This window comes from Toxotes jaculatrix, chromosome 1 (assembly GCF_017976425.1).
Source record: "Toxotes jaculatrix isolate fToxJac2 chromosome 1, fToxJac2.pri, whole genome shotgun sequence".
Taxonomy (NCBI): domain Eukaryota; kingdom Metazoa; phylum Chordata; class Actinopteri; family Toxotidae; genus Toxotes; species Toxotes jaculatrix.
In genome coordinates, this window is record NC_054394.1 from 21071307 (window position 1) to 21085086 (window position 13780).

The window sequence follows — 13780 nt, forward strand, 5'->3', positions numbered from 1 at the left end:
ACAGTGGCGCAATTCCTGACTAAGTTGTTGACCCATGGCCCCCACCTGCCTTGACCATGCATTATATAGGGGGGGCATCACTTCCCCTCCTATGCTGCCTGCCACACCAGAAGGCTTTTGACTCATGCCCATCTGTCTTGGTAGTACATACATTAAGTGAAAGCCAAGATACTGGCACCCTGTCCAATTCATGTGTGCCTTTATAACAAGTTGTTATATATTGTGTGAACAGAATTTTTACCTTAGCAACAAACGTCTCAGTAAAGAAAATAAGCATCAGTGAAGAGGTTGTTTCTAATAGTTATCTTCAGATTGCAATGAAATGCTATTAAGGTATTATAATGCCCAAATCTGGAAAACTACTTCTTTGATCTCTATTCTTTATTTTTTCCAATTCAAAACCTGCTGTACTTTTTAATAGTAATAGTTAGTGGTGGTGGTGTATCGAAATGTATGACACTGATAGGTGTTTCAAACGCTCTGACACACATTAGAGGGACAGAATATGAGAAACACCTCTCAGTATGAGTTTGCATGCGTCTGTCATTACCACAGCAACCAAGGGAGAGCGGATAACAATGCCTGAAAATACAAATACATCCTAATCACTTGTAAATATCAGTGTGGACAGAGAGATTCATTTCAGTCACACACAGATTTGCCTATCTGAACATATTCTGGGAACTTTTTAATGTGGAAATATGTACGAGGTTGAATACCCGCTATCCTCATTAACTGTAAACAGGACGCAAACCTACACCATTGCTTTTGTTTGAATACCTTCACATGGCTCTCGTTTGATCTGAATAAATCTTTGACACATTTAAAAGAACATTCAAACAAACAAACAGACATTCACTTTCTTAAGGCCATAAAAAAAGCTAGTACAATAGTAAAGATACACACATACCTGACCAGGTTGGATGTCTAAGTAATGAAGCACCTCTTTGAGCATGACAGGCGTGTGAGGATGCTTTTTGGCTGAAACTGAAGACAGTTCTTCATGAGATCTGTCCCAGGGACCATGACCAGAAGATGCGCCAACTGTAGAACAGTGCAGGCTTAACTTCCATGATCTCCACACAGCCAGACTGGTTTTCCGTAACATTAAGCTGGAGCGCACTGCCATGAGGAAAATCATGGTCCTTGTAATGAACTATGAGGAAAATAAGAGTGTGTTTAAGCCAGCTGTGAGGAGCAGGGTTTGTAATACTGTTGCATATGGGTGACAATAACAGGTGATTACTAGTTTTAAAATAACTGAGAATATGTTTTTGTAGTTACTTTGCTATTATCTGGAATAGCTGCCAAGCATATATACCAAATGATAACATACTGGTATGTAACAACTATGGACGGTCCAAATAATTCTTAATTGACTTCAGCAGCTAGTTTCCAACCTGGGATGCCCAACAAAACAAGAGGACATCACAACTTTAACATTTCAAGCCAGTTGAAGAGCTGACCCCCTCAACCAGCACCTATCTGTGGTTCTCCACCCCAGCCACAAAGTACACCTTTGGCTGATTAGTTAAACATTTTGGCACTTTATATGAATACTGCCCCTACCATGCAGCAAAGTGAGCTCCGTGGTTAAAAAGATATTCAGGTGTTTCCTGGCAACAAGATGTATTGAAAATTAGAGCTCAGTTAATGATGTATCATTCTAATAAAATCTGCACATGGCATTGGTGAATGCAATGCAAATGATCAATGACATCAAAGAATTACACAGTATTGGAAGAGATAGCATTAAAAATATTGAGTGGTGATGGGTCATACCTGCAGTACAGGAATCAAAATCAACTTTTTATACATCAAAATATTTTGCAATACTTTTTTTAGGACACTGTATATTCATTAACACTTATAAATTAGTGCGTGATTATTTGTATCTACGTTACTGATTTCAACTGTACATCAAAACAACTTAAAAGTGGTTTTGTCTTCTGACATACAAGTATTAAACAGCCTGTCCTTTCTGTTGTGTCCTTCCTAGTGCAATGCACTAGGTGAAAGGTGGGGAATCGTACCTGGGACAAGAGGGACATTATTGTTTAATTAAAGGAAGAGGCATTTTTTCCAAGGGCCCGGGATCCTTGCTACGCACCCGTCTCCAAATATTGCTATAGCTGCTAGCCATAAAGCTAGGGGGTGGGTGGGAGATCTCAATAGCATAACTTCACAGCACTGAGTTGTTGGTAGCTGTTAAAAGATTAATTTCATTTAGTCAAACGCCTGTCATCGTGTAATGTCATAAGGATATTTTGAAGTACCTAACAAAGGCACTGTTTTGATGTGAAGCAAACTAGCTAACCTACCTAGCTAAGGACATGAGAGCTAGCATGGAGAAAGTGTGCAGGTTGTTGATTACAATCGTGGAGTTACACACGTACAAACTAACCTCAACAAAAGTACTGAAGAGATGTTTGGCTTTGCTCGGGATTTAAAGATAAGTTTGTCGCCCGTGATCAGATAAGTGTATACTAGCTGTGATGGTATTCGGGTGAGCAGTGGCTGGGCATTTCACCCCTTACATGTTGGATGATCCAGAGCAGTTACCTACAGAAATTATCGACGAATACACGGATAGGGACGCAACAGTGCATTCACTAACATTTACAAATGTTTCGCCCAGGTCAACTGTGTCTACACCTCAGGGAAGTTCACTGTAGCTTACCGTAGTAGACCGGAATGTAGCTCCACCTTCGGCAGCGGCGTGCCTGGTGCGTCACTCTGGCCCGCCCCGTGACCAGCGGCTTACATCCAATCTGCTGCGACAGAGGAAGAGGGCTTGTTTTTGAAATTATTGGCGCTTGTGTATCTTTGCTAGCCATGGCCATCTTATAAGCTTTGCTAGCGAAATTATTTTTCTAACACGAAGTACTCGTTTCTCAGCAAAAACGTTACCGTGGTTATGTAACGAAAGATAACGGCAAAAAGGTAAGCCATGATAATCCTCACACCGCATAAACGACATGAAGAGAACAGACGCTAATTTACCGTTGGAAGTCGTGTGAGAGCTAGCTAGCAGGCGTTAGCCAACACTGTCAACTTAACCCCTACACGCCTTCCCTTAAATAGCTTTAAGATTTAAAAATTAACTTATTTTACTCCATTTAACAGCTTTATATTCTACACCAGCTTTGTCTTAGTCTTCACTGAAGCGTTACGATGTAATGCAGTCAAACCGTTTTTATTCATATGCTAATTTTATTTTCCTTTGTGTTATACACATTTTCCCAAAATAAAGCTTGGAATACTTAGTATGGTTTAAGACTTAAGGATTTCGGATAGAATTACTAATAAGGTTGTGTGAGCTTCAGCACTGTTAAGCTGTACAATATGCGTTTGTAATGAGTGACTCACTGGCTTGATATTCAACCGTTTGGTTTTTAAGTGTTATATTGAAACGTGTGCTTGAATTAAAATATTTACCGTATGCGAGTATGTTAAATGGCACTTAATTAACAGTAAAATAGTGCATTATATAACTTCTATCGTGAAGTTTTATTGTTACTAGTCACTAACCTCTAAGTAAGATTTTAATATATAATGTCATTACTAAGCCTCATTGTTGTAATGTACCGATAGATTTGCTTCTTGGATTTTGGACAGAAACTGCCTCCCAGGTACCATAACCTTAGCTGTTAGTTTCCCTGTAATGAGTATAAACAAAGCATGGGAATCATAGTTGTTATCTCTTCAATTGAAGAATGGTAAAATTAAAATGCATATGCAGCCCTCATACAGGATTTTCATGGGTAATAATAATAATATGTTTGCCTGTACTCACGTTAAATGTTAAAACCATGCTCCACATAACCTGTACTAAGAGTAAATGTTGCTTGCCTGGTTATGTGATTGTTTAACAATGAGATTTAGATTTTCTCCCTCTGATTAACAATCAGTTATCTGCAATGTCATCAGTGATAATGTGGGAAACTAACCCTTTTTTTTTTGTTTTGCAGCAAAACACCATTAATGCACAGTGACCACAATGGCAAGTGATGTGTGCAGCCATGTAAAGGTGGTGGTTCGGGTGAGGCCAACCAACGACAGTGAGAAGCGTGAAAACTGTCGAAATGTGGTCCAGGTTGTCGATAACCACATGCTCATATTTGACCCCAAAGAAGAGGACATATCTTGTTTTGGGTCACAAAGAGTGCGGAACAGAAACATCAACAAGAGGCCTAACAAAGACCTTAAGTTTGTTTTTGACCATGTTTTCAGCGAGAGCTCCACTCAAGTTGACATCTTTGAAAACACCACTAAAGGCGTGTTGGATGGTGTAATGAATGGATTTAACTGCACAGGTAACACATGAATAAATACAAGCTGTGTAGTAAAACTAAAAATTGTTAGCAAACTGATATGACAGAAAGGAGAGAAGATGTGACACTTATATTATATTATGCATATATGGTGCTACACTAGCTGTACTTTGACTGTTCTTCACTGCTCCTGTTAACATCAGCCAAGAAAGCATTGTTAATCCACACAGGATTTGAATCTGTACTTCTATCACGTATGACAGATGTATTACCAATACACTACAGTAGTAGTTATGCAACCCTTGGCTAGCATAACTACTGGTATGTCAGTTCAGTGCACACAAGCAGTGCCTGCATTTAGTCAGTTTTACAGCCCCTTTAAAAACTAATGTGTCACAGCCATAATCATATCATATATCATCCCGTGGCTATAGTCATAGTCACGGCTACAGTCTGTTAGAATCAGCCACAGCAGCAGCAGCCAATTATAGTATGACAATGTAGAGAATTGGGTTAATTAGCTCCATAGTTCCGCTTGTAATCTGCCTTGCTGAAATTTAGCCTAGCATCATTGAGATAAATGAATTCATTCAAGGCTTGTTGTATTCAGCTGCATTAGTTTTAGCCAGGTGTACCTAATAAACTCGTAGCTGAGTGTGTACTGGACACAGAATGTTTACCAGCAAGCTTATCTTGATTGAATGATCCTATGTAACTAAAAATTTCTTGAAGTCTAAGTCTCTAAGTTTAAAGCTTGTCGTTTAGGTGCTGTTGAGTTTTGGGCTCATTAGAATGTAATTTTATTACCAGACTTTTCATAATAAGCACAGATTTTGTGGACCCCACTGTGAAATATAATATTCTGTATTTGATGCTTCCATTGCTCACATTCCAAGTTTTCACATGACAGTTTGTGGTTATGCTGTATGCAAAGTGAGTTTATTGTCGCAATAAGCACTACTGTTATACATATGTTTTATTTCATAGTAGTGTCATTCAGTTGTCTTGAATTGAATCATTTTTCAATTGCAGTGTTTGCCTATGGTGCTACTGGAGCAGGCAAGACACATACCATGTTAGGCTCACCAGATAACCCTGGGGTCATGTACCGCACCATGAAAGAGCTTTTCAAACGCATGGATGATGCCAAGGAGGAGAAAGAGTTTGCTGTCGCATTCTCGTATCTTGAGGTGAATGTTTGAGTATTTGCTGTTTTCTCTGTTTGTTCTGTCCTGAACTGTATTAGTGCATAACCTGTTCATTTTTGTGTTAAAGGGATTCTCAGACTTTGAAGGATTTCAGTTGTAATATTCTTTTGAATTTGAACCACACTGCTTTCATTTAAAGGCAGTTACTGCAGTAGTTACGCATTGCATTAATGGCTTTGAAGCATTGCAGTGTTAACTCTTATCCAGTACAGAACCTTAACCTTGTCTTGGATTTCCCTCTGTTTGCTGTTATATTTGTCATTTACAGGTTTACAATGAACAGATAAGAGACTTGCTAGCTAATGCAGGCCCTCTCGCAGTAAGAGAGGACAGTTCTAAAGGAGTGGTTGTTCAGGGCCTCACACTGCATCAGGTCAGTATAAACATGTATCATACACACTCACTCTAGCATCACAGAAGTTATCTAAGGTGTCACGACAAAGTCGGTCTAATTTCCCTCAGTATTTGCAATACATAATGTAATGTAGAAAATCATATTTTCCAAGTCTGTATAATAAGCTGCAAGAAATGGTGTCCCCTGCAAGAAGTGATACTGGTATTGTCGTATTTAAGTGCTGTGTGATGGTTCCTTTTACTGGCTCACACACCATCTATGTTGTCTTTTGTATACAGCCCAAATCTGCAGAGCACATTCTTGAGGCTTTGGATTCTGGCAATCGAAACAGGACTCAACACCCCACTGATGTGAACGCCACCTCTTCCCGGTCCCATGCTGTATTTCAGGTATTTAAAGCCAGTCTCTGGAAAACTACTTCCACACCCTAATTTCAGCAGTCACTAATGTCTTCATTTTATGAGATAAGAAGTATTTGAAAGATCTTGTTTCTCTACAAACATCTAACAACGCATCACAGTTTTCTTCTTAATTGTTGTACATTGACAGTTTTGTGTTCTTTTTTTCCAGATATATTTGAGACAGCAGGACAAAACTGCCAGCCTCAATCCTAATGTCTGTGTTGCCAAAATGAGCCTAATTGATCTGGCAGGTTCAGAGAGAGCCAGCGCCACCAATGCCAAGGGGGCACGCTTGCGGGAAGGTGCTAACATCAATCGCTCACTCCTTGCTCTGGGAAATGTTATCAATGCTCTTGCTGACCCAAAGGTGAGTTGATGTTACCATAGTTTTATGGATAAACTTGAAAACTTAGCATTAGGTCTAATGATTGCTTTGGTTATGTAATAGTAAAGCGATATGTGTCAACACTGTATAGGACCAATCCATGTTGAAAACATTGTTCACATTTTCTAAGATCATTATCACCAAGCACTGGGGTGCCCACTGCTTCTTAGAAAATAAGAGCCCTGGAAATCCTTTGAACATTTGGAGTTGTTCTCTAGTAACAGAGAAATTATTGGAAAAGAGAAACTGGAAAATGTGCTCTCCCTTTAAATATTTAACAGTGTTTCACATTTTCTGTTTGCTGGGAGCAATCTCTCACATGTGTCAATGACAGCTGGAAGTTTCCAATTAGGGATCTGTTAACAAAAGAGTTAACATTCAAACAGTGTTGTGCACTTGTTGTTGTGACACTCAGAATCTTGGATTTTGAATACACAGAAGACACCCCCTGGTTAGCAAAGACAGCTGCACACAACAGCATCTGTCAGACTAGAGAGCGAACAAAGTGGCTGGTTAGCCTGGTAACAAATGAAACTCTACTTTGTTATTCACGGGTCTAAAATAAGTTAGAATGATGAATTGCTTAGTAACCTTTGAAATAATGTTGCACAGCTCTTCACAAATAAGGTAAAATCAGCCAAAAATCATCAGTTTAAACCAGCCAAAATAAACTTTTAAACAAATTAATAACTAGTCAAAGTTCATAAGAAAAATACAAAGGGAAAAGATACAGTCTCTTGGCAGTTATAGCTTAGATACAGAATTTTAGACTGAATTTTTATAACAGTATTTTGTCATTCTCATTGTCACAGTAACAGCACCTTTAAAATGTATAACATGTAGATATATCCAGAGATAGGCACTGGTACATTGCATTGCCGGCACAGTGCTCAAATCCAGTGAATGTGCAGTTTTTATGCTTGTATTTGTTCAGAAAATTGTCCGTGAATATGGAAATTGTGCATCATGTTCTTATTATTATATAATTATTATACATATAGGTATATGAAGTTAAGCACTGGCCTCTGTATAGTGCAGAGAGCTGCCTGGAGAGTGGAGAGTCAACTGAGTATTTGGGCATTATTTCATTCCAGTTGCATACATTAACCTGTCAAGCAGTCTTCTCGTTTTACACACCAGTCTCAAGGGATGAGGCACAAGCAGGCCACATGCATTTAGGAAGTGCAGTGCAAATGTAGCACAGCCATGCTGAAATGTGATCCTTCTTCAACAGGTTACTTCACTCTTTGGTTAAAACTGTGTTCTTTCATGGACACTGTCCAGTTATCATTATACTCTGCCTACCATTCTTGAGTGTTGTAGCTGTGGACTCTAGAATAGTTGATAGATCTGCTCCATCTACAACGCTCACCACTCTATTCTCCACTTCTCCTCCACCCATCCCCGTGGTTATTGGTGCTCCAGTGTTCACTGTTGGCAGACAAGGAATTCATGTTGTGGCTGTTGTTTACAGGAAAGAATGTCCCCACTTGTGTCTGGGCTGACATGCCTTTCGTTTGAGTGAGAAGAATGTCTGCTACTTCTGTTTGGGCTGTTCAGTATGTCATCTTCATGCTATGCTGCACAGAGGTTTTTGTTGTAAGATGTTTGCCTTAGGCGATGTCCAAGCTAATGCAGATACATTTTATGACACATCCTTTCTCTCCATGTTGGCCTTCCATCCACACAAGGCCAGTGTTTCCCACCCACAAAAATCGGGTTTTCTGAAAATGTTGTAAAAAGTGCATTTGATGTTGCCAATCTTGCTTAATGGTGTGAACAGAGAAAGTTGAGCTTTTTTTTTTTTCGTAATTTTCTGACACGTTCAGGTTCCTTGCACAAATGTTAAGAAGCAAACTTTCTGTCACAGCTAACAGTCACTGACTTTGTTGACTAAGGCTAAAACCTGTATGTGCTTCACAGAGAAATTCTTACATTTTACAGACCCGTTGGAGCTTTAATTCTGAAGCAGTGACAAAAAGATTGACATTAGTATATACGTAACTGCAGCACTGAGTTTGCTCCCAGAAATGTTACCTGCTTATTGATAGAGATTGGTGGGAAAAGGTGTAATTCATGCGGACATGTCTTTATTCCTTTTGAACCTAGCTGTTGTTTTTTGTGGCTGCTGAACACCTCCCATTTACATTTATGCAGTTCCCTACATTCACCTCTAAGTTGCCTGGGGTCATTTTCCACTCAGTTCAAACTAATGGATTAGCCAAACACAAATGTTTGTTTGATTTATGGAGTCAAAACAAGTTTAGATTTGTGAAATGTGGTTGTCTCATCGATGCAGACTTTGCTAAAAGAACATGACTGCTCTTATTAAAATGGAGCTTTAACCAACTGACACAGCTATACTGAGATTCCCTGGACCTGATGTGAACTATAGGGGAAGTTTTTGTTTCTAGATGTAGACTTAGGGTTTTTCCAGGGTGAAGTGCAAACACAGCTGCGAACCCCAAAAGAGATAATTTTACACTCCTTTGTTACTTAACTTTAATTTGACTTTCTGCAGTTGCAATGCCCATGAGATTGTGACTCACCTCAGCAGCTGTAGTTTATCTAATGCTATTATCACAGACCAGCTGCAGAAAGACTCCAGACCAAGTACTGTGGATGGATGTTCCCCGTTTTAAATCTAAAATGAACACTCCATACTGAATTGTGTTCCCAGTTAGGTTTATTGGTCCCCACCAAATAGTGTAATGTGACTAAGCTTTTCTTGTGGAGCTAGTCCAGATGGAGAATGCATAATAAGGCACACCTTACGTGTGCTCGTCTGCACACCGCAGAAAACTTTTTCTTTCTTTTATTTTGATTTGTGGCTTGTTTGACAGAAGTAATAGGTTCCCAAATTCTGTATTTGTTCTTTCAAACTTTTATTTGATGTAATTTCCTAAGTAAATGGAACCCCAAGAGTTTGTCATATTTTCTGAGTTGCTTGTTTGTGTATACATAAAGTGAACCCAAACATCCAAAATGATCTTATTTGTTGGGCTAATGTCCACTGTTCTCATTTGTTTCAGAGCAAAAAGGCACATATACCGTACAGGGACAGCAAGCTGACACGGCTACTTAAAGACTCGTTGGGAGGCAACTGCAGGACGGTTATGATTGCCAATGTTAGCCCCTCATCGAAATCATATGATGACACCCACAACACACTTAAATATGCCAACAGGGCCAAGGAGATTAAGTCCTCGGTTAGTATTAAAGTTATTATATTGTTTTATAATTGTCAGTTGTAATGCAACTGCTGTGTACAATTCTTGGTCCATAATTGCATGAATTCCCTTTAAATAATGAAATTCTTCTCTTTATCCTTACCTATCAGCTGAAGAGTAATGTTGTTAGTCTGGACAGTCACATTGGCCAATATGCAGTGATATGTGAGAAGCAACGGCAAGAGGTAAACAACCAAAACTACGTTGCTGAGTAAAAATAATGGAAAAATTGTCACACTTAAAATTCACTTCTGACTTTTATTTCAATGTTTTGCTGCATTTCTAAAGATTCTACAGTTGAAGCAGAAACTAAAAGAATATGAGGAGAAGAACATGGTGCCTTCTAACATAATCTCGTCCCAGAAGCAAGCAGAGTTCAAAAGGTAAGCATGCACACAATTGTGACTCACAGTGTAACCTGAAACAAGTAGAACAGATAGAGCATATAGCCTGCAATTGTAGGTATATAATGCAGTGGTGATACATTCATGAGATCTGTGGTTTTACAAGTGGTTCTGGTGGCTTTATATTCATTATAATTTATAATTAAGTGGATCAAGCAGCATAAGGTGTAATTAGGTATGGTGGTCTAGGTTGCAGAATCACAAATTATATTCCAATTGACAACTTTTTAAAAATCATTTGTCTTTATCTATTTGTTTATTGATATTTTTGGTGCACTAAATATTTAAAATTTAACTTACAGCAATGGGCCTCCATCAGCTATTCTTGCTGTATCAGCTCAGGTAGTCCCTCTAGTAAGCATATTGATTAATAATTCCCTACTATCACATTAATATCGGTGCTCAGTGTGAGCGTTCCACTTGCATTTGGGACTACAAATAGATGTGTGTCAAATGCAAAATCTTTTTAGGAGTACTTGCATGAACAACAATGATGTTGGCAATGTCTCTGTGCTGTGTTGTTCACTGAAAAAATCATGTGATCCACTGGTCAGCACAAATAGGGCCGTCTAGACACCTTTTTTTATAGTTTAAACAGTTTAAAGTATAGTTGCATAATTATTATAAGAAATACATTTTGAAGCATTAATATTAAAACTCAGTGTACTCTTTGTATTAAGAGAATAAGTCATTTTGCTTGTAAATGTATCCTTTTATTGAGGAAAAACAATTTGATAAGTTTTCATTGCCCCTCTAAAGTTCTTTATAAGTTCTTCTTTATTTTACACTTGTCCCTATGTTGGTCATTGTAGTAGCAGACTATGCGACGTAGCCTTTAGTTAGAAGCGTTAGCCTTTTGAAGCTCCTCTCTATGCCCAATTTCTCCATCTCCTTCTGGTAGTTCCCAAGGCATTCCCATGCCAAATGGGATATATAATCTCTCCAGTGTGCTCCAGGTTTGCCTCTGGGTCTCCTCCCAGCTGGATGTGCCTAAAATGCCTCCACAGGGAGGCGTCCATGGCGCATCCAAACCAGACACCCCAACCTCCTCAACTGGTTCCTTTCAATGTAAAGGAGCAGCACTTCTACTCCAGTTTCTGTCTGGATGTTTGAACCCCTCACCCATGTCCCAAAGGAGCCTAAGTACCATGTGAGGAAAACTCATTTTGGCCCTTTACCCCAGTGATTTTGTCCTGTTAGTGCTCAGAGCTCACGGAAGTCTGGTGCTACACCTGTGTTACTTCCTATTACATACCAATCCACCTGTCAACCTCATGCTCAGTTCTCACCTCATTTGTGAACAAGATCCAAATATGTTTGACTTTGCTCATTTATAGCAGCGATTAGTTAAGTCTTTAGACTTGGCATTGCCTAACGCTTGAAGACCACCCAGTGCTGGTAAAGGTCACAGTTCAATGATAACAGAACTACATCACTGGCAAAAAATAGTAACACATTTCTGAGGTCACCAAACTAGGTAGTCCTAATCTGCGCCTAATGTATAATGTTTTGTTTGTGCTTGGACAACCTGTCTTCACCCTTTACATAAACAAAATCCTGAAGTTCAAATGTAGTTTTCTACCAGGAGTAGCATTTTCAAGGTCTGTGTCCCAGAAACAAATGTTGCTAAAATAGAAGCAAAGCACCTTTGGTTTTTCTTTTTTTTCTTTAACCAAAGTAGTTCTTCGTGCTTTGATTGGTAACACGTAGTGTCAGTGTGAATGTCATTAGTTGAAAATGCCAGCTGCTGGTTATTTATTTGTTTGTGCTGCCATGCACAGTGGAGTGTTTTTTGACAGCTGGACCCACCCAGAGTGTACTGGAAGCAAAGTGTCAGAATTGATGATCCAATGCAAGTGCTGCTAAATTGCTAATAAAAGCCTTGATCAGTTCCCATACTTTTTTTTAACCTATTTTATCATTTATAAACAACTTGTTTTTGTTACCCACGAAATGCTGTCCCATGAAATGGGTACTCCTGGAAAACTGTTACTTCCTGGAAAACCATGCATCTTCACTGATGACCTCATGCCGCGCTAGTGGTTATAACAAAAAGTCCCTTCCTCATCACAAATGTTTTTCAGCATTCTCATCTTTCTGTAAAATCATATCGGTCTAATGTCCCACTGTAACATTTTCTTTCAAAAGGATCAGATGAAGAAACTAATATTGTTTGATACTTAAGAGGGAGACAAATAATCTTTATATTTTAAATATGATCTTGTGTGTTTTGGTGTTATTGTTTTGGAATTACAACTGTAACTGTAAGTATTTACATTCTGCAGCATGCCAATATTTTTAGACTAGAAGGCTTTTTGGACTTCTTTTCCCACATTTGCTCCTGACCTGTACAGTAGTCAAGGGACATATGCAGGGAAAGAAAAGAAAATATTGATAGAGTGTCAAAAATTTATTGAACTTAGAAACAAATCTAAGGTGACAAAAGCAGTATTCTAGTTTTACATTTAAAATAAGTAACTGCTTTTTGTTATAATATAAATTACTGCTACTGTCTTTTTAGGGCTGGATATAGATTCATTTCAAATCCAGGATCGCTTCTTTTTTGATTTGATAAATGCCAATGTTGCGTAAAAATGCTTCTCATAATATCTCATAATTTTTTCCTCGACAATCAAGTCAGCAAAACTGAGTTGAATTGAAATTATGTAAAGTGAACATTATAGGCTAAATTGTAAATGTATTTTCCAATTATAAAAAACTGGGAGATGGGAACATGAAAAACCTGTACCACTTACAAAGACGTCATGCACATTTTAGAAAATAAATCCTATCCCATACAGCTACACATGGACTGTTAATATTAGATGCCTCAACTAGGTACAGCACGTCCACTTTAATTATCACTTTGCATAGACGGTGCAGGAACTGAGATTTTGCCCACTAATTTATCTGCACTGTCTGTGCTGACACCACATCTGGCTAATATCTGCAGACAACTGGTTAGCTAGCATTGGCTACCAGGCAGGGACAGGCTGAACAAAATAGAATCCACATACTGCTCAGTCAACTTCCATGGCCTCACGTCTCATCACCAGAGATATGACTTCAAGAACCACAAACTGAGAGCTCAGATCAGTCTTTTTTCTTATCAGTCTGTCCCTCTCTCGTGACCTCGAAAGTCCCGTCCACTGCAGTTGTTTCCACAGACTGGAAGTATACACGTTGTAATTTATGAGACTGTCATGACTCAAGGCAAGGCTAAAAAAATTACTTTAATAAAAGTTGCAATTATTTGGAGAATTGATTTATTGATCCAGTCCTTGTCTATGCATACATTTTATTTGTCTTTGATTAAAACAAGATGATACATTCCAAACCGTTACGCAGGACCGAGCACTTCTGTTTTTCAATCTAGCTATCTAATCAAGGGCTATTTTACTTATTGGATTGAAAACCAGATGTGCTTTGAGGCCCAAGGATTGGGCTGGAAAGCCACTAGTGTTGGCAGTTTTGTGATTGGGGAAAGAAATGCCAGTTAAAGTTAGAGCATCCCCATTGTCAT

At 38.7% G+C, this 13780-nt stretch overlaps 2 protein-coding genes across 5 annotated transcripts in view; one reads left to right on the forward strand and one right to left on the reverse strand.

The window, feature by feature from the left end:
- The window catches only part of mettl15 (methyltransferase like 15), a 40057-nt gene extending 37338 nt beyond the window's left edge, over nt 1-2719 (reverse strand). The window contains exons 1-2 of one of the 3 annotated variants that reach the window (XM_041041318.1): nt 2681-2719; nt 911-1156 (exon numbers count right to left, since the gene is read on the reverse strand). In XM_041041318.1, the coding sequence (XP_040897252.1) occupies nt 911-1141 (231 nt within the window). In that variant the 5' untranslated portion in view covers nt 1142-1156; nt 2681-2719. Of the gene's footprint in view, nt 1-910; nt 1157-2404; nt 2537-2566; nt 2655-2680 lie in introns of those variants that run through there. The other 2 variants (XM_041041327.1, XM_041041311.1) reach the window with 2 other exon arrangements.
- An 89-nt stretch (nt 2720-2808) lies between these two features.
- kif18a (kinesin family member 18A) overlaps nt 2809-13780 on the forward strand; it is a 28525-nt gene continuing 17553 nt past the window's right edge. For both annotated transcript variants that reach the window (XM_041036303.1, XM_041037102.1), the window contains exons 1-9: nt 2809-2943; nt 3972-4316; nt 5307-5464; nt 5751-5855; nt 6116-6226; nt 6408-6605; nt 9656-9832; nt 9964-10038; nt 10142-10236. In XM_041036303.1, coding sequence (XP_040892237.1) covers nt 4001-4316; nt 5307-5464; nt 5751-5855; nt 6116-6226; nt 6408-6605; nt 9656-9832; nt 9964-10038; nt 10142-10236 — 1235 coding nt within the window. In that variant the 5' untranslated portion in view covers nt 2809-2943; nt 3972-4000. The remainder of the gene's footprint in view (nt 2944-3971; nt 4317-5306; nt 5465-5750; nt 5856-6115; nt 6227-6407; nt 6606-9655; nt 9833-9963; nt 10039-10141; nt 10237-13780) is intronic.